General features: G+C 42.9%; 1 protein-coding gene and 1 long non-coding RNA gene across 2 annotated transcripts; both read right to left on the reverse strand.

Annotated features, from left to right (window-relative positions):
* Window positions 1-758: 758 nt before the first annotated feature.
* LOC124327217 lies at window positions 759-24,994 on the reverse strand. Its single transcript, XM_046786183.1, has 5 exons — window positions 24,188-24,994; window positions 13,117-13,280; window positions 6,314-6,524; window positions 3,134-3,550; window positions 759-2,160 (listed from the first exon to the last, which is right to left on the reverse strand). Exons 1-5 carry the CDS (start codon window positions 24,261-24,263, stop codon window positions 2,018-2,020), a joined length of 1,011 nt encoding a protein of 336 aa, XP_046642139.1. The 5' UTR covers window positions 24,264-24,994; the 3' UTR covers window positions 759-2,017.
* On the reverse strand, window positions 5,521-5,968 carry LOC124327439. The gene is made up of 2 exons (XR_006916151.1): window positions 5,830-5,968; window positions 5,521-5,726 (listed from the first exon to the last, which is right to left on the reverse strand). It is a non-coding gene; the product is annotated as an uncharacterized LOC124327439 (long non-coding RNA).
* Window positions 24,995-27,160: the final 2,166 nt, after the last annotated feature.

The raw sequence follows: 27,160 nt of genomic DNA on the forward strand, positions 1-27,160 counted from the left end.
AGACGATCCATTAGTTTTACAAAGTTCTTCCAACTTTTGCTAACGCGCGCGAAATACAAAAACCTTTTCATTTTGATTTCTCTTTAGCAACTTTCCTTTCGGTAAGCAATCTTTAGAAACATTGTCATTCATAAGAATGAAAGAGTTTGAAATAAGCAAAGTTGTTGTTGCATGATGAATTGATCGACACTAGCAGTCGCCATGTCACCAACATTAAAAAAAAAAATACTTACAATAGTCTGACAGGAAACTAGTAGGCTATTTCCTTGGCTATTTCCATCAGCGGATTTTGGCGATCCACTTGCGTAACGTCATTCAAAACACCCATGTGCTAAGAAACATCATTCCGCCTATGGATCTCTTTGCATAGACGCAAATCCTCTTTTCATATACATAATATGAACACATTCGGGATTCTCTCCAAAAGGGCAAAAGACGACAGATTCGGATTATCCCCAGCAAGAAGACGATCATTAGCGTGCTTGACGCCGACATGTAATATTATTTTCGGATCGTCTAGCTCGTTTCCATCGACCGATGTAGACATATACCAGACACACGGAGTGGAAAGTTGACGTTCCCATAGCCTTTAATATGAAAATGAAATAGCTTATCGTATACATTTGCTAGAATCATCACGCAATATATTAATTGTCTGGTTCAAAAGGCTCTTGCTGATTCTAATATAAAACTTGTTTTGCTCCAACGTTGTAATTATACTCTTGAAAGGTTATGTGACCGTTAAAACCCATTAAGGATTCGAGACGATATCAGACATATGTATTTTCAAAATAAAAAATTAACAAAAGAAAAAATCCAAGTGCCGAAACACACCAATGTGTCTTTTTTGTTATTTTTTTTTTCTTCCACTGGTTCTTCCACTCCGTCCACCACAATCAAGACGGAGAAGAACAACCGTTACAAATGTGGGTCTCACCAATGTGGCATCTAAGCGTCTACATCAGGAAACATGATATCATCGTTCAAATTAACGTATATATATATAATATTATCATCATCAGTCCTTTTTTTTGTTGGTGTTGTTCTTGTTCTCATGTCGAATCCGCCATCTCACTCTAGAATGTATAAATACGACCTTCATCAATTTTAATTCTAGCCGTTTGGACGCACATGCATACTCGATGGGGAGAACCAGCAGAGGGTATAGCATACAAATTTTGATCCATTCTTAAATTTCAATTTTCGACATATTTGATTGTGTTATGATGGGGCGAGCGAATGAAGAGGAGGGACAACAGGAGGGATAGGGGGGGGGGGAATAAGTTGGATTATTCGATAATATACTGTAAGGAATGTAACTGCTGTGTAAACACACACACACACCCACCCACACATACATCCACAACATGCAACTGTACAACATTGTATAAGGGGATCATCATTGTGTCTAGCGTCAGTGTGTATATATTTTTATGTGTGTGTTCCAGTAGAAATTTTTTTTTTATTTAGAAATATATATAGAAGAGAGAGTCAAGGAAGGAAAAGCTGTGTTACATGATAATAATCTTGATTGTTGTAATTTGGTATACAAAAGAAAGAGATCAGCGTCCTTCGAGGACTCTAATAAAATATAAGTGAGGAGGGTAAAATCAAGGTGATTTGGTTTAGCTTCATATCCTACTTCTTATGTCTATTTTTAGTCTTTAGTTCGCCATTACGCATTAGTTTCTTGCAAAAAACTTTGATTACAAATTTCACCTTTCCTCCTTCTTTCCTATAGTATACCTTTACTGGAGAAGAAAAAGAAAAGTGGGAGATTATGTATATGTATATAGGAGATGAGAGTATATAGCTGGGAAAGTGTGTGTACTAGGGCACGTTTGGGGGGGCAGAGAGAATATAATTTGTACAATAGAGATGGGAGAGAGAGAAACAAAACTCTCCCAGTCAGCGATGATGAAAGAGGTCCGAAACCAGAAGTTACAAATTATCAGATACATTTCCCGAAAAAAAAAAATGAGAAAAATTTAAAAATAAACGAAATCCCACGGCGAAACTACCGCAATTGTCGATTCCACGACAGGTATCGATGCAACAAAAGCAATAGGGTTGCAAGTAGCACGTAGTGTTGAAATCGGGCGCCTGGTTGCGTGCGTGATATGCCTCCATGACCATGTTGCATTGCAGCCGGATGTTCACCTAGAACAAAAAGAGAATACAAATAAAAATAGAAAGAAAAGAAAATGGTAAAAAACAACAAGCTCAAGAAAGAAAAAAAAATATGAAAAAGTCAATTGAAAAGTAAGACCGACACGTTGGGATTCAATCAAAATATAGCGCCCGCGCGACAATAGCACGATATCGTGTGTGTGTGTGTGTATATTGTGCTGCCTGTCCTTAAACCCTATAGAGGAGAATCAATAACTTCCCATCTGTAATCCCCCAGCCCGGCTAAAGGAGGGGGATATATATCCTGTATATGCGTTTCTCCCGCTCTACTACGAAAACTGTCACGATTTTCTTAGATTCCCAGTTTTGTTTAGCTTATTTCCCGACGTTCGCTACAGCTCTACTTCTGTTTCTTTGCACGTTATTGTGGCAGCCTTATATATATGCAAGCTCTCACGTTCCATCAACTCACGCCCTTCCCACCCGGTCTTTCCAGCCATATGTTCTAACCGGAGAGCACGGCCTCGCGTTCAATCTAAACTTTACAAAAGAAGCTAGACAGAGAGAAAGCCCGAACTGACTTGTACGAGTCATCGTATATATATATAAACAGCGTCAGCAATGCATTCGATCGTGAATCACGACCAGAAGTAGCTCGACTTTGAGGAAGGTGGGTGGGCTCGCTGGATTGGATGAGTGGGTGTGTCGGAACTATAGTATCAGAACACACCAGCAGGTTTCAACTAAGCACCGTGGGACGGTATATGGACTATACCCACCTTAAACGGACCCCCCTTCGTACAGACATATAGCTTAAAATAAGTTCTATTTGTGTACAATAAGTCGATCAACTGTTTCTCTTCTGGGAAGAAATTTTTGGCCAACGAATTGTCAAGTTGCGTGACGAAAAGCAAGAGGACACAACAAGGCAAGCGCCCCACTCTACTCTGTACTTCGTCATATATTTCTCATAATGAATGGATAAATGAAATTGTTGACATACCGTTCAGAACATGGACGACGATGCTGGCTGGCTCGGCGCCGGCTGGAATGCAGGTGTAGTTGCCGGAATCTCCGGCAACGGCATTGCGTATGAGGAGCAGATTCTCCAGCCCTTGTTGACTCGTTTCAATCGTGACTTTCCTTCCCGACAGCGACGTCATGATGGAAGATTTACCAAAGAAACTCGTCTGCTGCTTGTTGTTGTTCTGGTGTTGTTGCTGTTGCTGCTGCTGCTGCTGGCCATGTCCCTGGAACAGCTGATGGCCATCGTTGCCGCCGGTGCTGAAGATCTGTAGCCCCTTGTACCAGGTGAAATGTGTCGGCGGCTCGGGCATGTCCTTGGCGACGCAAGACAAGCTGATGTCGCTCCCGCTCCGGATGTACATCTCCGGACTGCCGTGGATGTAGGCTTGTGAAACTGGAATATGACACAACGGTATTGATTTATCCATCAAGTGAACGGGGATTGCAATAACATTTTGATGCTAATCGAATGATGAGGACACGTTGGTTGACGAGTGGACGAGATTGGGTTGATCAAATGACCGGCTAATATATATATAGGGCCGCCGCCCCTGGATTCGACCGAGAATTCCGTTGAATCCGCGCGCGTAAGCTCCCGAAATTCAGTTACATTCTTTGCATAATTCGAGTAGAGTTGCAGCAGCTCTGTTGTATTATTGCTGCTGCTGCTGCTTCTTTCTTCTTGTATTGCCTCAATTACTCGCGAGCTTGAAAAAATACGAGCGATAGAGAGAGAGAGCTACTCTATACGAGCGCCGGTCTACACATATAAGTACGCTGCTCACGGTGGTCCCTAATAGAGACAACCCAAACCTTGCCCGAGTGTATCCCACGTATAGTTCTATGCTGCTATGTACGGGCGGTCGATGGGCGACGATACATAAGTTCATCATTTCCCAGTTGGTCCCCGCACGTCCCACCGGCAAATGCCCCGTTCCTTGTTGTACTCTGCACTACCCACCACCATTGCTTGTATTATGTCATTACGATTTGCTTCACAACTAATGGATACGATAGACACACAACACAGTACCCGAACCGATGCATCGCTAAAAGTATGTTGTCACACACACATGCGCCCATTTTTCTTCATTTACATTATTTAACTTTAACTATCGCGGGACAGGGCCGCAGCTCACGCCAGGGAAAAGAAAAAGCTTCCCCTTAGCGTGTGTACGTCAATTCTCTGCGGGATAATATCGATTTGAGATGAGGCGATAGATCTAGAAAGAGAAGCGCCATCTAATTCTAATCATAAATAAATAAATTCTAACGAGGCAATTCTTGTAACGTGCATGACGGACATTTATTCCCCCCTCCCCTTTATTTGTTATTCTTACTGTAACTCTGATAACCAAATAAGTTGACGATGGACTCGCACAAGCGCCGTAGTTATTGGCGTCCGTTTAGTTTGGCTCGTAGGCGTGCATCACGTCGGTGGAGGACTTTTGGAAGCGTCCCATTAATGATGTAAATCTGTCACCTATCGAATTGGATTGCCGGCTATAGTCGATTGCTGCTGCATGTCATTGTCTCTTATTTATTCGGCGATGTTGCGGTCGGAGCATTCAAAGAGGAAGACTGACATTTGTCTTCAACGGCCGATCGATAATACAGAAAACCGTTAGAGCCCTCATTAGCGGAGAAAAGCGACGTTTATTTATACCATTGAGCCTGCTGCCTGCATTACTTGAGATACAACAATTCTGAATGACGCAGAAGCGAAAACAAAAACTCTACCGGACAAATGTCTGTCTGTGGAAATATTTATTTTTCTCCCTCTACGTTTTTGTATATATAGGCTGAATAAAATAACGAGGAAGAGGAAACCCTCAATGCAACTGTTGTTATTCATCCAAGTTTTGAGTCTAACATAGCACTGTGAGCTCTGCGATCCAATTAAAACGATACCCTCCAGAGCGAGAAAGAGAGAGAGAGATGGAGTAAAAGGATACTACTGTACAGTATACATACACGGATATAGGACTCTCGTCTCCGTGTTCATAATGCACGTCATAGTTCAAAGTTGCTGTGGAATACGCATGTGAGCCGGCGGCGATGCTGTCAGGGGCCCAGCAGCCGCCCAAACTATACACAGCACACGATGAGTCTAACTACTAGACGAGATATGCCCTGTGCATTCCCAAACTCTCGTTTTTCCATCAAACTATAATGTTTAATATTCTGGCGGGTATCCGTTGTACGCCAACTAATAATAGTAAACAGGGGAGTCCAATGATGGACAACAAGGCCGATTGTCTATGCCGAAACGGACGCAACAGTGGCGTTGCAAATTTAGTTCCAGAAAAACTCAATAAAACAAAATTCAATAATTTGGTTTTTCAAAAAAAAAATCCAAAAATTAATTTCTAGTCCTCAATCTTTTTAAAAAACCTTTACATTGTTCAGACTTCAGAGTGTTTAAGTTACTTCATCAACGAAAACCACCAAGTGACTTGTTCAATGGATGATGTTGTAAGACAAGAAAACTCTGATGCCTGAAATGATGCCATCATCAATTCTATTCTAAGTTTTCTTCTAATTCGACCATGATGACCTCAACCTGGCCCCTGACAAGAAAAAAAGCTGCCTGTGTGGCTGTGTCTGCCTCTGCTAGCTTTATATACTACAAAATAATTTGCACTCGGGTTTACAAAATTAAGACAAACATACCTGACAAAATAGTAGGACGTCCATTGTGTAGTGCACAAACTATTTCCTTCTATGCTTTATCTTTGATTTCTAGTATTTTATTACGCTCTCAAAATAAAAAATAAATAAAATGTATTGTTTGTTTAATTGTCGTCTGCTCGGATGGTTTTGCATTTGGCCATTTGCCAGATTGCGAAAATGAGTCGGAAATCGACTAAATTTTTTTTAAATTATTATCGAGTTTTTTTTTTATTGAATTTATCTTAAAAAAGAAAATAATCAATAAAAATAACTGAGTAAAAACTAAATAAAAATAGATATTGGCAAAACTAGATTTGCAACGCTGGGCGACCGATAATTTATAGTAGATACGAGGGGGCGGCCGGCTGCCGAATGAATCTAGTCAAAATCGTTCGATTCTATTTGAGGAAGAAAGTATCTAACAGTCGACAGGCATCTTTTAAAAACGTGGACGGACAACAGACAGCCAAGGGGGTGTACTCACCGACAACTTTTAAGCGAACGGCTTTGCTGATTTTGGGTTCGGAGCTAACTTGGCATTCATAGAGTCCAGCGTCGCGCAGCTGAACCGAACGGATCCGCAACGTCCACAAGTCTCCCGTGGCTGATTTGATGACAGAGAAACGGGCGTCGTTCGTGTAGGTGACTTGACCGAAAGTCAGAATGTGTAAATCTCTTTTCCGTATCCAAGAAACCTGATGGAATATATACAAAAGACGCAATATATATATAAATATATAGCTGTGCACAGCAGTCAACATACGCGTACCTAATAAAACACACACACACATCCACCGTATATACATAATATTTTTATAAAGCTGAAATGTTATACTGATTGTATATGTATAATACTGTATATTTGATGATTTACCTTTTGTGAGAGTTACCCAACATCAGAATATATAAAAAGAAGAGAGGGAGGGAAAAAAAGCGTCGTCCAACTTTTTTCCGCTAACTATATTTTGTCTGTGCACAGCAATGCGCATCATGCATTCGATATGATCTCGGTGGCAGAGAGACAAAAGTATATAGACGGTATAATAGCATAGCTACACAAAAGCTATACGGTAGTCATATAGATAGATCCGGCGGATTTGTGTCTGGCCATATGTTTCTTCTGGTTGCCAAGCGAGCTGGGCTGATGACGATCAACTGATTAAGGATCTCATTTATTATTTAGGTGCCTATCTTATAGTAGGCTGATGTATAGTTTACGTCAAGCTGGAAACATAGTTTGGCGCATGAACACAATTAAAACCAATCCCGTCAACTGCCTGAACTGGAAATAATGCTCAGGGCTCACGTCATCATCATCATCTATGCATTTCTCAATTTGAAACTCTGCAGCGTATACGAAATAGATGTGATGTGCCATCACGGCGGAGAGTTTTCCGACGAGTCAACAAGTTCGGGAATCAAGCAGCAGACGTTTCCCTTATATGTATATATACACAAGTCCATCAGTTCCTTCTTCTTTTATATACACTCCTCACACTCAGCATTTTTTTTTTGTTTAGACGTCGTCGTTCGACATTTGGCCAGAGATGCTTACTATGCAAATAGCCGGGTTGGAGCGTGAAATGAGTTATGCAAATACACACTCTTATAGAATTTCCACCGACTGCCTTATTTGGCTGCTCCATTTTGATTTTCTTTTTTACTATGGTGCCCCTCTTGTTTTTTCAAAGGGAAAACGGTAGCTGCAGACGTCGTTTTTTATGATTATTTTATTATTGAAGATTATTCGATTTAATTCGCTTTATATAGTGCCCTCCCCCTCCCGATGAAGTACGTACGCACAGCAGCCACTTTGGGGGACCCTTTTGGCCCTTTCCAATATTCACGTCATCTTTTCTTTTCGAAATGGCCGTCGCAGTCGCCGACTGATTGCGGTTGTGGATTTGTGAAGTCACGAGTCACGCCAAGAGAGAATGGGATGACAGCATCAGCTCATCGGGACGAGAGAGCGGCGGCCTGACGCGCTCGCTGGCACCCGTCTGCAGTATAGCCTCGCCCGGGCAATGAATTATAGATCAAACCAATCGCACTGTAAAAAATTTGCCGGCTCTCCGCGCTCTCTCGCGTCCTGCTGCGCCTATTTGCTTCCAGATCCTCTCGTTAAAGTGTCGCCGTGATGAGCTCCGGCTATTTTATTCACTTTTGGTTGGTTTTGGCGGTAGTAGAAGGGACTCTCTCTCTCTCTATATCCCTCTTTTTTTTATTGTTATCTTCTCCTATAGAATATGTAGTACGTAGTTTATTTCCCCATTTTTTCCCCCTTTCTATACTTTTCTCTCTCTTTCCTTTTCAGCCTCCGTCGTACTACATCTTTGATATTCTCTCAGTCGTGCAACGGTCGCCTGTGTAGAAAAGAGATTATCGATCGACGGAGAACGTCGTGATGGATGAAATGGAATACATAACATCCAGAAAAGAAAAAGAGAGCAGAGAGATAGAGAGAGAGTGAATGAGTGATGGAGAGAGAGAGAAGAACATGATGGCAATCCTGCGGCCAATATTATCGAATGATTATCATAGATAGAGAGAGTCTATACTCGAGGCTATCTCCAACCCCTCCGCCGAATTATATGCACGCGAGCTATAGGGAAGCAGGAAGAACTAAGGAAAACATTTGCGAATAATAAAAAAAAAAAGATTGAATTGCTTTCTCCTATATAGCCCGCGCGTATAAAACTGTGGGGCTTTCGTGACACGACTCTACAAAAGTCGGGAAAAAAAACTGATTGCACTTGTTGCCCCGCCCTGGAAAAGAGACTCTGCTGGGTAAATCTTTTTCTTTCCTATACATAATACATTGGTCGCCTTGGTCCAGCGGTTTAAATTTTCATCAACTCTTGGGTGCTGTGTGTAGTATATCGCTGGTTGGACAGCGATATATGTCCGCCTGGGTGGTCGTCAATAATAGTTCTAGGATTTCCATCATCGCAACCCCGTCGCGTGATTCGTACCGCACGGAATTTCCGCTCTCCTGAACCTATTTTTTCCTCTCTTCGTTCTCTGTCAACCGCAAATAGGCAACGTGACCCTTGCGCTGGCCTCTTCTTCACCGGCGTCTTTTCTTTTGCTTCAGGAGGGGGGAATAAAAAAACATTCGACCTCCTAGATATAAAATATCACAGCACTGACTCCCTCTTTCTTCAGTACACGGAACATTTTTCTCCGTAAGTGGATCCTCTTTCTCATCATTTCCCCCGCCACCCCCCTCTTACATAAATTATACCACCCAGCAAGTACCGTTATACGGTCTTTTTTGTGTTATTTGGGGCTTTTTCGGGATGTTGTTACATTATTGTGATCAATTTCTCCCTTTTCAGTCGTTGACGTGATATCATTCCGGCGATGACGGTTCCCTTTCTTGTATAACTCATTTGTTTTCTTCCCCCATGTACTTATTATACATGTGTATTATGATTTCCTCTCCTATTCCTTTTTTTGACTTTAACATTGTTTTACACTTCTTTGTGTAAATATGCTGTTGCGGCTTTCTCCGCGCTTGCAGCCAGCCAATGCTGCCTTTCGATCCGTGCCATAAAGGAATGAAACTTTTAGACATATTCTTTTTCTATGGAAACGCGCAGACATGATATGTGTCTCTGTTATACCCCCCTGCCATCTCCGCCGCGGCGTATATGGCCGTGACTTTGTTTGCCTATGCAGTCAAAAGAAGAAAAAGAAAAGAGAAAAAATGATTGAAAAGAACTTTTTTTCTGGAGCAGAATGAGAGTGACTTTTCTTCGTCCGATTTCGCCTTGTAACAACAACGAAGCGGATCAATTTGATCGTTGAGTAATCCATCCCATTAGCGGAATATAATGGTAGTCTAGAGAAAAGTTCGGATGACGTTTTCTTGGAATCCCCCTCCATTTTTTTTTTTCTTGTTATTATATCAATAGAGCCCGTGAACAAAAGCGCTCTGTTATGGCGTAATAACGATTTGGTTTTGGTGGTGTTCACCAGTTCATTGGGTCAAAGGCTTTGAACAGCGGAGGATTCAGCCAAACTTTTGATTCCATTCCTCGACACTCGTCGTCGCTGTGATAAATGAATATTTTGTTCAACACGACTGATAAGATGTGATTGCAATTCACAAAGTAGGTATATACATCAATGTTCAAGTTGAGCTATTATATATGACATAAATGCACACGTAACCACTGATTACTCGACGATCCGAGAAAGTTTTAGACGGATCCTTCGCGTCGGGTCACATATCTATCCGGCAAACGTAATTGAAGTCACCAAACAACTTGTTTCTTTGACATCAACTTATAAATGTACTAATATGTATACTAGTAAATATATCCAGGCAAAGGTTGATGGGAAAATAAATTAAGAAATAGAAAAAGCAAACAAGATTACATGTTCAATAAGAAACTCTATACGCAAGACCGAAGTCCCCGGAAGTCCCTTTGGTAACTATAATTTATTACGCTTCAATTGCATCTATATTACGTATGGGCTTACTATGCATGCATGTGTGTTCTTTCCATAAAAAGCGGTGAAAAAAAGTTAGAGTTTAGTGAGGTTATTTTTTATGCTCATAGTTTCCCCAATGCTGATGGCTGTAGGTATATAAATTTTCTAAGGTATTTTCAATGCTTGATGGACAGAGACACAGAGATTAGAAGAAACGAATCACAAAATAGGCGACCGACTTCGTTTTCCATTTATACCAAGGGGTACGGAGTCCACCCAAAAGGAATAGACTGAGGGGTCAATGGGTTAGCATAGTACATATATTCTCTATTCCCCCCTATTCCGTTTCTTGAATATAAAATGAGATTAAAAATGACGCTACGAGGGCTATACAAGAAACCTATAAAAGATTAATCGGCCTAGAATGTGTGGAATTGGAATAAGGCTAATCATTTCGCTAATTCTATGAAACTTTCTTGTATAAGGATCACGGGGTTCACACGGTTTTCACTTTCAATTGCAAAGCTTCCTGCAAAAAAAGGTTTAGAGGACACGGATACGTAATTTTCTATTTTGTTACAGCACAGTATATATAATTATATTGCGCTTATTCCCTTATACTATAAGTCGCCTTATTCGATTGGTTTTCCTTTGCCATCTTATATGTATATCTGACGGGCCTACGATTAATACTGTTTTGGCATTCATTTCCAATTTTTGAATTTAATCCGATTTAATCATTCATCAGCAGTTGCTAGATGAAACTGACATATGTTCCAAATATACACCGGCCAGTAAGTTATTCTCTTTGACATCTGAGAGTTCACTTATATTCCTTGACATTTTCCATTTCCCAGAGGACAGTCTATATCCCACTGAAACTGCAATTTGAATGTATTTTTTTTAAGTATAGTAAATAGAAAAAGGGCTATTTTGAGGTTGGAGCGGAAATCGATTGGAGGCTCACGATTGATGTCCGTTCTGTATAAGACGTGATAGAAAAAAATCGAGGGGGAGTATAGAGAGTAGTCTAAGCTTTAGCTGGAATCGTCACCCAATATCGTCCACTTTTTTCCCCCGTTAGCCGCTCTCTCTCTCTCACCAACTTCAACTTTCTTTTCTGGTCTTTTTTTTTTTCTTCCCCGGAGTACTCTTTTTGCACTCGCCAAGTGTGAGGAAAAGACGAGAGAGCACATATATACAGCAGACTAAAGTGTGATGTCTATAGTGTGTGAGAAAAGCCACTCGGTCGATCGGCGGCTTATCTGTGGCCTGCTTTGCGGCACATCATCCCATTCTTTGTCGCCCAATTTTCTTTTTTCTTCTTCTTGTTTTGTTTTGTGTTCCGTCGTCTTCTTCTTAACGCGGCGTATATATACTTATTGGCTGCTGCTGCTCACTCATCAATCAATACTATACGTAGAGCTTTTTGATTGTTTGACTAGCTGGCTCTCTCTCCTCTCTCTCTCTCGGTACGTACAAGAGAAAAAGTGCCTGGCATATATATCTCTGGAGATCTTCAGCTGGCCGGATCTCCACGCCCAAATCAAAACGGGAGAAATATAAGAAAAGAAGCTTATTCTGGCTATCTTCACCCGCTGTACTAAATATCTATATACCTTGTGCTGCTGCTGCTGCTGTGCGTGCCTGTGTGATGTGGCGGACAATTAGTTTCACGATGACGAGTTTCACTTGTCCTTATATAATAAGCCACTATAACCCTGTACTTATTGTCCTCTCCTTCGACTATCAAACGACTTCAACTTAACTCCTCAATTTCCAACTTTTGTCATTTTTCTTTCTCTTCGTCTCCAGTATATAGCTCCTTTATTCTTTCCCGGTGCGATCTAAAGATTATATAGTCCGCCGCGTTCGTTCCTTCTTTTGCGCCCTGGAGATATCTAGTCACTTGACGTCGAGTCGTTTGGAAATGGTTGCAAATCAGAGGGAGAGTGATCCGTCTTGAGAATGACAAAGAAGATGACATCAGCAGTAGCAGCAGCCGCAGCAGTAGCAGCACTCTCCCGCGAGGACAATGCCAAAAACGACTTTGTAATACCAAATGAAATAACACGCGCACAGCGCAGCAAGGATTTTGACATATTGTATACGTATATAACCATACCGCAAAATCGTCCGCCCGGAAAATAGTACATGTAGGAAAACGAGTGCCGCATATCGGAGCTATTCGTGGCTATTCGCCTACTACTATATACTACTAGGACACTTTCCGACGTCGCCCATCTAATAGATTACCAGGAAAGGAACCAAAGAAATATGTATTCCATCCGTTTAGATACACGCCCACATCCGTACGGAATATGGGCACGTAGTACAGTGTACGCTATATGTATACCTACCAGACAAAAGTGACATTTGACAGATCTCTTTCGATTTTCAACCAGAAAGAGAGAGAAAGAGAAAAGAAAAAAAAAAGTTTGACTTTATTGAATCAGTGTGTCCGGGGTCCCGATTTCCTTGAATATCGTCGTGCATGTGCACGTATATATATATATATATAGTCTATGTAACTTTGTAGGGAAGTCTATGACGAAGGTTGGCCTTTTATGTACTTGGGTCAATAAATCTCTATTACAGCGAGACTAGAGGACAGATTTCAAACGGAATAGTGTGTGTGTGTGCTGTGCTGCATGTTTAGAGACATTCGAGTTGCAGATATTATGTAACTACGTTGCAATAATGTGGGAGTTGCTGGGAGAATATATATGGTGCTGTGCTGGAGGGGAGAGGAAACCGGCTAAAGTGAATGCCGGGGTGTAGTATATGTATGGGAAGCCCGCGAGTGGTGGGATTATTTGCATTTTTTGCATTGATGACATCACTAACCTTGCGATCCCCGAGCTGACGAACGCGGCAAGCCAAATAGGCTGTGGATCCAACGGAGACGACGACTGATTCCGGTCCCGTGTCGAAGGAAGGTCCAACCAAAGCCCCGTCCCACGGTACATCCGCCACGACCGACTGCGCCTCGCTCTTGGCCGATATCGATCCTGTGTTTTATATTTTTCCATATACAGCCAAACAAACAGAAAAAAAAAAAACATGAAACATTTTGAATAATGAAAACAAGTCAAAAAGTCAACAGCAATTTCTTATATTCATCAGGAGCCATGGGGAAGTGAGTCAAATAAAAAACCTTTCGACGTGATTGAGTGTGTAAATTATAATGTTGACACAATGCGCTTCGCCGCTGTCTCCGGTCCACCATTACCAAGAAAAATGAAGTCGACATTTTCAAGCTCTCTCCTCTCTCTCTCTCGGCACTGTATATATATGTATGTATGTATATATAAGCGCGCGGGGCGACATATCCGCACCCAGCTGCGGTCATTTACGACTCACATGACAAGAAACGAGTCTTTGATGTCGGCCAAAACACGTCCTGTATCCTAGATGGACTCTTGCGGTACATTACGCAGAGTGACGACACGTTTGGCCCCCAGCAGACTAAAAGATGATGGTCAAAGACTTTTTTGCCTTGCCGTCCCATTTGGTTCGGCGCTGGCCACAAAAACAAAAAGGACAGCACATGACCTCATTCCCGCTCATTCCTCTATATAGTGTGGCCTCCTGCCACCAATGGCAACTGCAATGTGTAGGCAGAGGGTCGGGGGCGAACTTATTGCTGGAATACGTAATAATAACGGCGGGCGCGCTGGCAACAAATTGAGACATGCAATGTCGACGCACACACAACTCTACGTCATGTGTGTATCTAGCGTAAGCCGCACGCTTACGCGGTGACAATCATCTTTTATAGGACCAAGAAAATAATGTTTCAAAAGGTGCTGCTGGGCCTCTCCGCCCACGGTGCTGTGCGGCAGAGTGTGATGCTGACAGATAGCGGCGTGGTTATAAGAATAGCACATCATCTCCATTCGGAACATTTATGCCGTAAAACTCCCCCCGAAAGTTGTTGTTGTTGTTGTGTTTTGCCAGATCGAATCTTTCAGCTGCTATATAAGACATCACCTTGTCCTGTCAGCACCTTTCTTATATTCTCTATATCTTCCCAGCAGGTGTAATATAAATGCTGGTTTTTATAGCTTTTCATCACACATCCTGCGCACTGGAGATCGTAATATTTTTGATAGGAATAGGATTGACTTCAATCTTAAAATAACATATATAAACGCCAGTTTTCCAGGAAAACTAATAACCTTTCGCCAGAATGAGTTCTGTGCGCGTGATTGTGTGTGTGCGCTGTACTGGCACAATACTGTCGGCGCAGTGTTTTCATTGGAATGTGATTGAATGTAAATAGACGAATGTGTATAAAAACCAAGCGTGTCAAAAATAAAGCAAAATAAAGGTTCAAACTCTCTCGGTTGAATATAGCCGGAAAGGATTTTTCCCATTGAAACTTTATATTGATACGCGATCTAAAGCAGGCCTTGTATATATATATAGGTATAAGCTATCTCTCTCTACAGATTCATTCTCTACAGCTCGATTGCTGAACTGGGATGTATAGCAGCGGCGGCGGCGGATCGACGCTCTCCAACGCGGTGGAACAATATCAAAGCTGGAAATTGTTTTGTTGCTGCCGTGCTCCCAATATTGAAACACGTGATTGATCCTTTGACTATTCCCTTCGCTCGTTTCTATGTGTTGCTGCAGGATCAGCAGGGCGAATAGATCGTGTGTGTGGGAGCCGGGTGCGCGTGTCGACGATAATGCAACATCCTATACCTCCCCTTCGTCTATATATTCGCTCGTGTGGATTTTCGTGACTTTGGGCTGGGCAAATCCACACCAGCCCTCCCCAGCAAATAGCTAGGACACACTATATCACCTAGCGGGCGCCCCGATGAACGTGATGACGTCCACCAAGTAAAAAAATAAAAATAAATAAATAAATAAATAATAAAAAAAAATAAAATAAAGTGATAAAATAAAAAAGAGCTTGGTGAGCTGGCCGGTTGAAAATCGTGTGCCGAGCTCTCTCGGACACAATCCATCAGGATTCCACGGCCAACCGATTCACTTTAGATCTCTCGAGTCTCGACGGGACTGGGAGATTATTCTCTCTGCTGCCGCCGCTGCTGCTGCTGTTGGCTCTTGCCTTTTTTTTCCTTTGGGTGACGGTGGGCGTAGTCTCTTGTGTCGGCAATTGTAGGCAAACGGGAGGAGGGAAAGAGGGCGGGAGCGGCTGCTGCTGGAAGAGATGGAGCATCATCCGCCTTAGATATATTTCCTTTCTCCTTTTAGATATCTCTCGAGCATGTCACGATCCCACGGCTCCATCCTTCTCTTCCATTTGACGAAAAATCCTCCTTCTCTCTCTCTCATCTATCTCCTCTTTGCGTTCAAGTTGACCGCGTGTGCGGCGTGGATTTCCTTCTTTTTTTTCCTTCTCTCTTTCTTCTTTTCTTATTCTTTTTGAGCGTCTCTGACTTATTCGGGGCGTCACAGTCGACATGGTCCTGGCGGTCAGGGACCTTCAGGTTCTCGTGTGCCACTAGATGGGCGCGTCTAGTTCGAGTTTCCCTCTCATTTCTTTTCTATTTGATCCCAGCCAGTCGCTGTTTTTGTATAGTGTCTCTCTGAGGCTCCCAGTAGGACTATATAGACTGCTTGGGCCATATGGCGTCTGCAGTGAGACAGTAGTCTATAGTACACTGGGCTCTCGTCCGTCCGCCCGATAGTCTACACGGCGACTGCCGCCGCTGATGCGGCAACTATTGTTAGACAATGGGCCAGCAGGCCCATAGTTCCGTCACGTTCAACATCTCTTTGACAAGTAATGGTAATGGACTTCTCTGCTTTCGCCCCCGCCAGTGCATATGTACAGCAGCATCAACTGGAAAATCGTAGCAAGATAATGCCTGTCTACGCAATAATCAAAATAAAAGGCTAGTCAGTGGCCTATAGATGTTCTTGTGAATATGCAGGACTACCGTACAGTCTTTGTTCAGTCATCACAATCTCCTTTTTTGTGTAAAGGGACTGCGCATTGGCCGCAAGGATTTCTTTATTTTTCATGCCGGATTGCGTCTATTCTCTCTCTCTCTGTTACAACACGCACGGCAAATATGGAAACTCTGTGAGTTCGTAGTACATATCAGATACTATACAGTATATACATGTGTAGGCCTACATATATACTGGGGTATATAATGGCGCGGGGTTGCTGGCCTACTAGCTGCCCGACCTCTTAAGAGTCCGTTTGATCCACTTAGGAAAAGAAAGTTCTATATATCCTTTTCTTATTCGTTCCTCGGCGCCCGCCGGGGCTTCGTTTCTGACCGGGTTTGAATTGTTTGATTCCCGCTTCCTAGCAGCTGTGCTGTGCTTGTGATCCAGCTCTGCTGCTGTGTTGTTTGCCTCTATTCTCTGTTCTTTTTTCCTTTTTTTTTCTTTGATTTCTTTCGGTCCGGATCTCTTTCCGTCTGGATGCCGCTCGTGTTTTGCATATTTGAACGAACCTTGTCCGCGCGCCCTGCCGTGGATGACAAAGAGAAGATGAGAAGAAACCCCGGCGCAGCATCACTCGTCTCTCCTTTGATTCCGGAATTCAGGTGGAAAGTTCACCCAAAAGGCCCTAAACAATTCTGAGATCTTCCCACGCTCATTCGAGCTCTCTTTTGTGTGTGTCTATACGTTTTGTTGTCTGGGCAGCAAGCAAGCAAAGCGATCCGGGAAAAATCAAAGCAAACTATAGTCCGAAATTTTCCCTAATTCATTTAACGGGGGAAAAATAAAAAAACAAACAGAAGTTGACGAAAAAAATATACAAAGAGAATGTTTGTCTCGAGCGTTATTATTTATAAGAGCGCCAAAGTCTGCAGCGCTGTGTGGTATGAATGTCGGTCTGATTGCGTACCTACAGACTTTCTCTCATGGGTCCACGTAAGTTAAAGCCTCTGTTCTCAGCTCGCCATGTGGAACAGCAGCCAGTATAGTATAGTCCTGGCCTCTGCCAGCAGCTTTTCGCCTACGCTCTTTCATCATTATCAATTAGTTGGAAAACCAGCTTGTCCTTGTCCTATAGCTTTCTGCGAACCACCACAAGGGAAGTCAAAAGACCGGATGGGAGGGGGGCTGAAATGATTATACAAGTGGGTGGGAGAGTCCCGGATTGCGCCAGAAGCTGTGTTTAGAGATGGTTAATCATCATTTTCTTGGGCCAGTTAGCAATAAAGCTAAGAATCATCTCGCCTATGTATTTATTTATATATATCGCGTTAACGTCGTTTTCTCCCTTTGGTTATGTGGCCAAGTTAATCAATAAGGGACCAGATCGGCGCCCAACAACATGACCTCTCTACATCCGCCTTATATATCCTGTCTACGCATCTACCACAAGACTCCGTACCGAAAGACCCTCAAAGGTATGCACTGTGCAAACACCACCGTCTAGTGTTAAGTCTGCTACAGTTTCTGTGTATGTGTGTGTTGCGGTGACAACAGACACGGCGGGGATGAAGGTGTATAGCGACAACGCTCCTAGGAAATGAGATCCTGTGGCCGCTTTGCTTCATTACAGACACCCTTGATGCGATGGGTTGTACAGCAGTTGCCAAGCAGTTGCAACTGTTCCGGCGGTGCGCATGCCTAAGTCACCTGACACCGCCATCAAGTCGGCCGTCGTCGCTGGGCTCTTTTTTCTTCTTCTTCTTCTTCTTCTTCTTCTCTGCTGCTGTGCTGCAATTGAATTCCGGATGGAAATGTCTGACTATATATACTATCTATCTAGCGGCGGCTCACGTACTCCAAGTTGAGAGATGTTTCCAAAGTCTTATGGACTTTTTCCCTTATTCTCTTCTTCTCGTTGCACACTCAATGAGAGGCTTGATTGGAAATTGGATTCCGTCTGCTGCTCTCCCATGGAAGCATCGTATATGGGGCAGCAGCTGGACAAAGAAAGCGAGTCCGGCAGGAGAGAAAAAAAAGTGGAAAGGAAAAGACCGCAGTCAAAATAATATTAAAAAAGAAACACATCATCAAGTGATCCTTCCCAATTTTCTAGCTTCAAACTTTTTGGGCTCTGCTCTTCTCTCCCGACATCAAAGTTGGCTCAAAGAAGAAGGTATAATATTATCTTAAATTTATTTAAGTCTGTGTTTTTTTTCTTCTTCTTCTCTTCTCTTCCTGTTTATTCTCCCATCCGCTGTGGTCTATCAAGTATCTTTTTTTTCATCTTCTTTGCGTTTCATTTAGATATTCCGTTGGCTATTTCTTGTTTTTCTAATGAACATTTTTTATTTTTTCCACGGAAAAACCAACAAAACCAACAAGGCCGAGTCTCACACAACTCTCACGCGGCTGCATCATCAAATAATCGTGAACCGCTGCATGTGTAAAGAGTTTTGGGGGCGACTTGCGGGGATTTCATGTTGGAGATGCGATGTCAGTGTGTAGTTTCTACGTATATATCCTAGCCTTCAACGACTAAATTGAATTAGCTCCATTTTCAGACTTTGAAGTCGTCGATTTTACTACCCCCCCCCCCTCTCTCTCCATCCGGCTGTCTCCCCTTTGGCCCTGTCCAGTGAATCCCATTCGTTTCTATCCGCCATGACATCGGCAGACAGTTCTCAGTATCGCAGTTGGGCATTATACATATAGAAAATCTACACACAGTCAAATAAGCTACTATAACAGAGAAAACGGGAAATTCAAAGTTGTTGTTGCTGCTGCTGCAGAGATCTGGATCTCCGCAAGTTTGACTTTTGGTTTCCAATCGAATCCCCAAAGTCCTCCTCCTATATCTCAAAAGAAGGAAAGGCTCACAACTGCTGTTGTGCCGGATCACCTATTATGACGTCCAGCTCACATATACCGTCATTTCAACGGTATCAATTTTAGATGGAGGATAGAGACAACACAACCGGATTTTCATTCTATATCTCGACTTGGCAGACGAAATAAATAAAACCAATAAAAGGGCGCAAGGACTTATTCTCATCTAATATCAATTCGTCTATATAAGGTCGAAAGCCGCTTTTATTTTCTGCTTTTTTTCCCCTCATCATCAGGCTCCTGCTGCTGGCCTTTCGCGAGTGAGTTGGGAGCCCAGCAGGAGCTAGGCTAGCTAGCACCCTTGGGTCTACCCATCACGCCCAATATACGAGCGCGTATTACGTGATGCAGGTTTTGTTTTGTCTTGGGTCTATCTCCCGTTCTTCAGCTCCGTCAAGGTTTCACTTCCTCGAACTGCTGATGCGTTGCCGCTTGCCGCCGCCGCTGCAGCAGAGAAAAGAGAGACTAAGGAGAATATCAATGTTGTCAGGGGGCCGTCAGCCTCCTCCTCTTTCGGCGGCACAAAGAGAGAGAGAGAGAAATAGTTATAGAGAGAGACCTTTCGCCGTGTATGCAAATCAAGCGAGGGTAGGAAAAGAAAAGAGCCAACGTATCTAAAAAAAATAAGAGAAATCCCATTTCCGATCCGTCTTTTTTTTGCTTGAAATACTCCGGCGCAAGATATATGGCATTTTTCAAGTGGCTGTGCGTTTCCGATCGCGGCGCGCGACCACTCGCCCAGTTATTTGTACGATTTGTGGTTATATAAGGAGAGAGAGAGAGAGAGGCTAATAATCGATCGCTCCGCTCGACTTTTAGACGAGAAATAACTCGCGAGACTCGTCTATATAAGGAGAGGAGAGAGCGCGAGCTCGCCTATATAGCTGTATATGTGTGTAACACTCGGCTGTAGCTATTTACACTAGCTCAATTCTAAGCCATTCTTCTTCTCCGCTGCGCTATTCTCTCCCCGTGATTGAATTAGCTAATTATTTAGCGCACGACTGCGGGCGGGAGAGAGAGAGGGGGGGAAGGACGGGAGTTGGCTGGGCTGCCGAGGGGTTCCGCCAGGGAATCCATTTCCCTTTTTGTTTTCTCTTTTATTTTTAAAACAAAACAAAAACCCAAATGACGATGAGGAAACAAGAAGGAAATGGAGAAAAGAAAAAGGAACTTTGCCCTTTTCTTTCCCCTCGCTCCCGACATTTGAAATTTGATTTTCTTATTTTCGCCACTGATGAAGTGCGTGACCCCATGTCTAATATAAACGGAACGGCGGGACCCCGAGTTTCCATCATCGCTGGTCGGCGCTAATTTACTCCGATCCAGTGCACTCGTACTTAGTGCACTGTGCATGAACACTTAAACAAAAAACCTGCATTTATATACATACCTAGTAGATGTGCAAGCTTATAGACTAATCACATGTCTTTGATGCAGTTAGATTTTGGAGAGTCCAACCGAAACTCTCGTCAGCTGCTTTTATTTTTTGGGGTTCTTGTAAATTCAAAGCCTCAAAGGTGTTGCATAATTCTAAATACTATAGACACTATTTACTCCAACACGACAGCAGTCCCTCAACGTGAAAGCTGCATAGCCTGCAGCCAGAGAGAGGTAGGGAGAAGTCGAAAAGTGATTTCTCTGTCGACTCTAACACAATTCAGTTGCTTTTTAAAAAGATCTAACACAGTTAGCATTTAGCATCAAATAAGCTTCCTTTCGTGACTGAGCAATAGATAAGAGACAGCAGCAGCAGCAGCTCCAATATATGTTGAGTAATAATACACACAGCGCAGACAGCGCTGATGGCATCACCCCCTGAACTACGAAGAGCAAAGCAGCGGTGGTGGAGGGTAGCGGGGACTTTATTCCACTTTCGGATGGACTAATTATCTATTGATCCTCTTTTCTTTCCCATTTTCTGCAAAGGGGAGGTCGGAGGATTGGGAAATTCCTGAACGCGGCAGCTGACGTACACGGAGTAGCACCTTATATATATAAATATATAGACATCGAGTATTAGCCAGGAGGGAAAAATGAATAAAGGCCGCGCTCTGCCGAACCTTTTCCATGTTATCCGCGGTATATATTGCCCAAGAGCATGTATTTTTTTAAAAATAAAGATTTCGTTACTTTCGTTTTTTTGCCCGTTTGTAAAATTTATGTTTAACGCCGCTCTTTGACAAGAAAAGTGAAAAAAAGGGGGGCGTTCCTATCTTGCATCATATCCTCGCAGCCGCGCTGAGCGGGATTTCAACCTCTCAATATATCTAGACTACTTCCCTCCCACGTCTATTTAGCAGCGGCGAAACCGGTTATTACACACATACACATAGACATCCATCTCGAATATATATAAGCATTAGGAATTAGCCGGGATAACATTGGCAAAGCTCACCGGTGGTGAGCGTTCAAGTAATGCGGCATGAATGTCGCTCTCCTCACAAACACACATACATATAAACGTACATATTTATATTAACGTAACAGTGTTGTATTGCGTAAAGACTTATTGCGGTGTGGCAGAGGTCAGCCAAAACAGCTAGCTCTCCGTTAAAACTGTGAAAAATGGCGTAGACATCATCAGTCTCGATCGCTCTTGTTGGATATAGTCTAAAACAAAATTATAGTCAATCTACTAGACAAACAACAGTGTCCTTCGCGGTGATGAAACTCTGGTTCCCATTGCTAGAAACATTTCCCCGTTCGCTTCTCTAGGAGATCGGAGAGAGACAGTGCTGCCGGTCTGATCTGACATGATGTATGTATCGATTGAGGGAGGGGGGCGTCGTCTTTATATATATATATGACAGCAGTTTTTTCCCCTCGATGATGTGAACACAACGAGCTTTTTTCGAGCTATACGACGCGGAGGAGGAGTCTTGGTAGAGCAGTAGGACGTCCGTCAATTAATAAGCAGCTGTCTATTTTTCTGCACACACATGGTATTACTGATGTTGCCATCTCTACCTCAGCTCTTTCCTTTCTTCTTTATTTCTCCCTTTTTTTTCTATTTCTTCCCCGAAAGAAAACCAACGATGACAGCAGCACGGACAGGTCTTCTTCTCTTATCTGGTTCGACTCTCATTTTTTGTTTTCACTTGGTCCTTTTCTGGCAGATCCTGATGGCGGATCGAATTGTGCTGTGCTGTTGTTATGTGTGCTGCAGCACAGCGACGAACCAAAAACTGTTTGCTTCTTCTTTTTTTTATTTTCCTATATAGACAGCATCGGGACGGCCGGGACTATTTCGCACGAAGCGGATCATAAGATTCAAGGGCTTGACGTCATCCGATTGCACTTAAGTCTTTTCTTTTTATTTTTTTTTCTTTCAAACATAACAAATCTATTCCTTGTTGCTGCACTTTTTCCTTTTATTTAAAACGAAAAGTTGACTTTTTCTCCACGGCGCAAGATATATATAATCAAGCTCGGGCAAACTAATAACTTATTTAGCCCGTATTAATATATAGTATACCTTCATCATTTACAAAATAAATAACTGGCTCCTCCTAGCTTCCCTATAAGTCTGACAGGGCAGTCAAAAGGACAAAGTATTTAAGTGCTTCAAATTCGGCCTTAAAAAAGAAATAAAAATAAAAAAGGATGATATATATACAAATATGCCGGCATAACATGTTTTTTCCATCTTGTCCCAATTTTTTCTTTTCGATTTCGTCTCTCCAAAACAGAGCCTTTGATGTTCCTTTTCCAGTGACGCAAAAGGGGATAGACTTGGGACAAGAAAAATGAGCCCCATCATAGTATTCTTCCTGTGTCTGCCTCGGCTGGTGAATAAGAATGGGAAATCTATTGTTATATACTTCTCTGTTATCTACAAGATGCCCGGTGTACGTATAGTCCGCTGCAGTAGAGACACACTATGTCTAACTACATAATACCGGCGTATATATATTATACCCTCTATATACACGCCCTACGATCCTGGCCGGAGCCAATAAAAAACCGGACTGCATTTGCTTAACAGTCGAGACGGAAGTTTCTCTCTGATGACGATGATGATTATAAAAGTCTTGGGCCATATCTGTATATATAACGACGTTAGCCCGTCATATATAATCGTCTTGTTTTCGCCATCACATCTCCGCTGCTCCTATATCCTTCGTATATGTGTATCCGCCTGCTGGCTTCGCCCTGTTTGCTGCTGATGCCTTATCCTTTATCATTGTCATCTGGTGCGCATCACGACACCAAATCTCTCTCTCTCGTTGGTCCGTTGTCGTGTACAGCCTCACCTTTTCGCCGTATTGACCATCAGCGAAATATATACGTTTTCTTCTTTTAATCTTTTGAAATCTTTTATTTATTATGTTGACAACATCGAATCAGACACGCTGGATGTGTCTTTCATTAAAATGGTAAAAAGGGCAACACGGCAACAGCAACGAGCGCCCACCTCCGGGGAAAGGCGGGCGTATAAAATCTCCCGGGCAACAACAACAACGAGACTCAGGCCGCCTGGCACTTTCAATTACAATGTCAATATTCAGTAGCACTGTCAAAAAACGGAGATGGCAAAAAGGGAAGGGCAGCAGGGTAAAAGGGAAATAAAAAAAGAAATTCGTCTGAAAAAGAGTTGTGTGTGTGCACTGTGCCGCGCAACACAGAAAAAGAAAAGGAAATAAAGTTGGACGACTCGAGCGCACAAAACTGAATCGAGCCATATCAAGTCTGATGTGTGTATATGATTCGCATAAGGGAAAAAAAAGTCTTATAAGGTGCGCAGCATATTCTTATTTCATCAACATCATCAGCAGAGTAATGCGCCTTTTTCTTATTGCATTTTCGCGAGCAGAAGAAGAAGAAGAAGAAGAAGATCAAGTTTCGTGGAAGGCTGGCTGGCTGGCTGGCTGGCTGGAGAGAGATGGGAATGATCCATTGATCTCGGCATTGATCTTCGCTCGAGCGATAATCATTCGATTTGAAAAAGTGGAAATTTTTTACCCCCACCAAAAAAGAAGAAGAAGAAGAGGATTGAAAATGTGGAATATTCTATAAGGAAAGAGAAAAGAAAAAAGACGATTGTGGCTTGCTACACTTTGAGTACAAATGCGGAGCCCTATATAAGCCTATATAACCGGCACAGCAGCACGAGTCTGAGAGGGAATATAAAGCAATACGGGCGACTTACCGACTGATGGAGCGCCCAAAATCCAGCTGGAAACGATCACTATTCCGACCATCTCCAAATACTTGAATCCCGACATTTTATTTCAAATTTTCTATAATTTTTTGATTTGCCAAAAGATGAATGGATTTCCCCCAGTCAAAGGGAGAGGAGGAAAATTCAAGTTTCTTTCCCGTCTTGACTACGCGATGGCAATCGGCAACTGATGGCAACGAGTGCAATTGAAAAATCAAAACCAAAATCTAAAAAGAGTTTCGAGTTTTCCGCACAACAAACACAATAAGGGGCGACACGATTTTCCTGCCCGTCAGACAGCAGCAGGGCGAGGAGCGACGACGTTGCTCCCGCTGCGATCGAGATGACGTCGAACGGCCGAAGTTGGACGACCAGTCCCGACCCGACGAGCCATTCAAGCGGACACACGTGTTATTGAGGAAAGAATAATCTCAAAGTGGTCGTAGAATAATAACACGCGTCGAGTTCACGAGCCAAAATATAAGTCTTGCACCGCAATTTGACTACTGTCACAACTTGGAAAGTCACACACACACATCAAAATAAAAAACGTCCAATAACTTTTTTCTTTTCTTCTTTTTGATGCACGCTGGACTATATCGTCGTCAAAAGAGAAGAAATAGATCTCGGAAAAAGATCTGGGCTGATGGACAGCGAGTCTAACAGTGTCGATCTAGAGACAAGTCACGAAAGGACGAGGGAAAACGGTATTGTTATAGACTGGCCAGCGTGTATATCCTCACTGCGTCGCGGGTGAAAGCAAACTGGGCGGCCCGACTGGGACTCACTGCGTTCAATATCAAAATGCCACCAGCAGCGGGACGAGAGAGGGAGCTGTGAGGGCGCTCCTGTTCCGCCCAGGATGCGGCTGGGAGAACCGCGTATACGGTAGACAAGGAGGAAATAATGCCTTTTCTCTCTCTGCCCGGTATAGACACACAACAGAGTCTACACGAGCATCAGAGACTTTTTCATTCTGTGCACAGAAAAACTATACAAGATGCTATAGTCGCCTATATAATACTTGGCTGAAGACGAAGCTGTGTGTTTTGTTTTGATTTAGACGGCCTAAAAGTGCACGTGTGGTAGACTGGTAGGTCTGAATCAGCACTACAGACAGCGATTTCATTTCCGGATTGTTTTTTTTTTTTTTTTTTTTTCGGTTTGATTCCGGCAGCGGCGGGCCATATCCGCCATTCACGGTATACACACCCAAGTCATTATGAGAGTCACCATATAGCTATATCGCCTCTGTGCTTCGCTCTGCTCCATCTATGGTCTTAATCATTTCACGTGTCCTTTAATGATTGAAACTCGACGCCAGTTGAGAAGGACGATACAGCTTTTGATGGCGGCAAGCCCTTTGGCTGAGTGGCCACCTAATAAACAATTGACAAATGCTTGCAATTAACACCCGGGCAGCGCAGCAGCCAGCCAGCAGCAGTCGCCGACTATATATATAATACGACGCAGCACAATAAGAGAGAGAAATATACATGTATAACAAGAGGGAAAGAGTATTAAATCGGGCGACTTTGACTCCCTCTCGGGAGGAATAAGATGCGATTCATACAATATATATATATATGGCAGCGCATGGAAATTGTGAGGTGGAAGAGATTTAGTAGCGGGCGGGATGTGCGGCAGACGCGTGCAATCCGTCATATTCGTGTTGCACTCCATACATAAGCCATCTTGCTCACATTGGCCTATAGCGGCCACGGCCCAATATACCGCCAGACAAGTAGAAGAAGTTGCGCAAATAAATGCAACAAAAAATAGACAAGACAAGGCCCAAAAAAAAAAAATAAAAAAGAAAAGATGAAGTGAAGGATATAAGAGAGAAGAAGGCCAAAGTTGTCCAGCATAGACAGAATACAATCCCTTTATATATAATGACTAAGTCTTGTGATCGCTGCCCCGCGTCCTTATATACATTCGATGGGAATAAAAACAGGGGAAAGGCCAGCAGCATGATGTACACGCTCTCGGGACGCAGGAGCATCTCGGCCCAAACAGCAGACCCCCTGACTCATCATCATCGGCCAGCAGAGGAACACAGTCCATTCTTAATGAAGACGCATCGGACCCAACTCAAGTGTACAACATAGTCAGGGGCCCCGGCCGTGAGTCTCTCTCTCTAATATTACACGTAGACGTTGAAAGCCCCAGCAGCAGCAAATGAAAGCGGAAGAAGAAGAACACACCGTCATGCACTTTGTTCTTTTTTCCCTTCCACATCCGAGCTTCTTCTTCTTCTTCTTCTTCTTTTGGGAATTTTTCTTTTTTTCTCTTATAGATATCGTCGAGGAGTAGATGACGTGCGATCTATTGAAAAGAGCTGCTATATCGTGTAGCTTCTATATAGTCTACTATAGTATATACTCGGGTGCAGCTATTATATATCGGCTGGATCACGTCATATTTCCCGCCCCGTTGTTATCACGGCAGTGCTCTTCCCCTTCAACGGAGGCTTGAGAGGAAATGCGTGAGATCGTTCAATAGAACCAACGTCGGTCCACTTCTATAGAAATGAAAAGACTTGACCTCTCTGCTAACACAAAATTTTCATTTGAGAGAGACAAGAAGATGCCGCCTCCACCGAGGACGAGAGGTCCGCGGTTCCTGTTTGATCATCAAGGGCTCTGCTGGTGTGGCAACTGCAGAGATTTTTTTTCATGCTGACGCTCCAGGAAAAATGCTCTTGTGAAATAACCTTTTTTTTTTATTATCATATTATCATCAAGTTAATTTATTGGGAAAATGACGCAAAAGATCTGAATAACGATTGCCGCGACTTTCCTCCTTTTGTCAAATTCATATTTGATTTTCCCACTATTACGCGGCGGTGGTCAGGTGTCACCTTTACAAATATGTTTGTCTTGATATATCCACGACAAGAATAAAAAAAAAGAGATGCGATAAAAAAAAAAGTCCCGTCTCATTTTTCTTTTATTTCCC

This window comes from Daphnia pulicaria, chromosome 2 (assembly GCF_021234035.1).
Source record: "Daphnia pulicaria isolate SC F1-1A chromosome 2, SC_F0-13Bv2, whole genome shotgun sequence".
Classification (NCBI taxonomy): domain Eukaryota; kingdom Metazoa; phylum Arthropoda; class Branchiopoda; order Diplostraca; family Daphniidae; genus Daphnia; species Daphnia pulicaria.

Coding starts and splice junctions, on each gene's coding strand:
- LOC124327217 (XM_046786183.1), bottom strand. CDS start 24,263: ATGTCGGGATTCAAGTATTTGGAGATGGTCGGAATAGTGATCGTTTCC. Junction 13,281..24,187: donor TTTGGGCGCTCCATCAGTCG/GTAAGTCGCCCG, acceptor TATAAAACACAG/GATCGATATCGGCCAAGAGC. Junction 2,161..3,133: donor CGTCGTCCATGTTCTGAACG/GTATGTCAACAA, acceptor TTTTTGTTCTAG/GTGAACATCCGGCTGCAATG.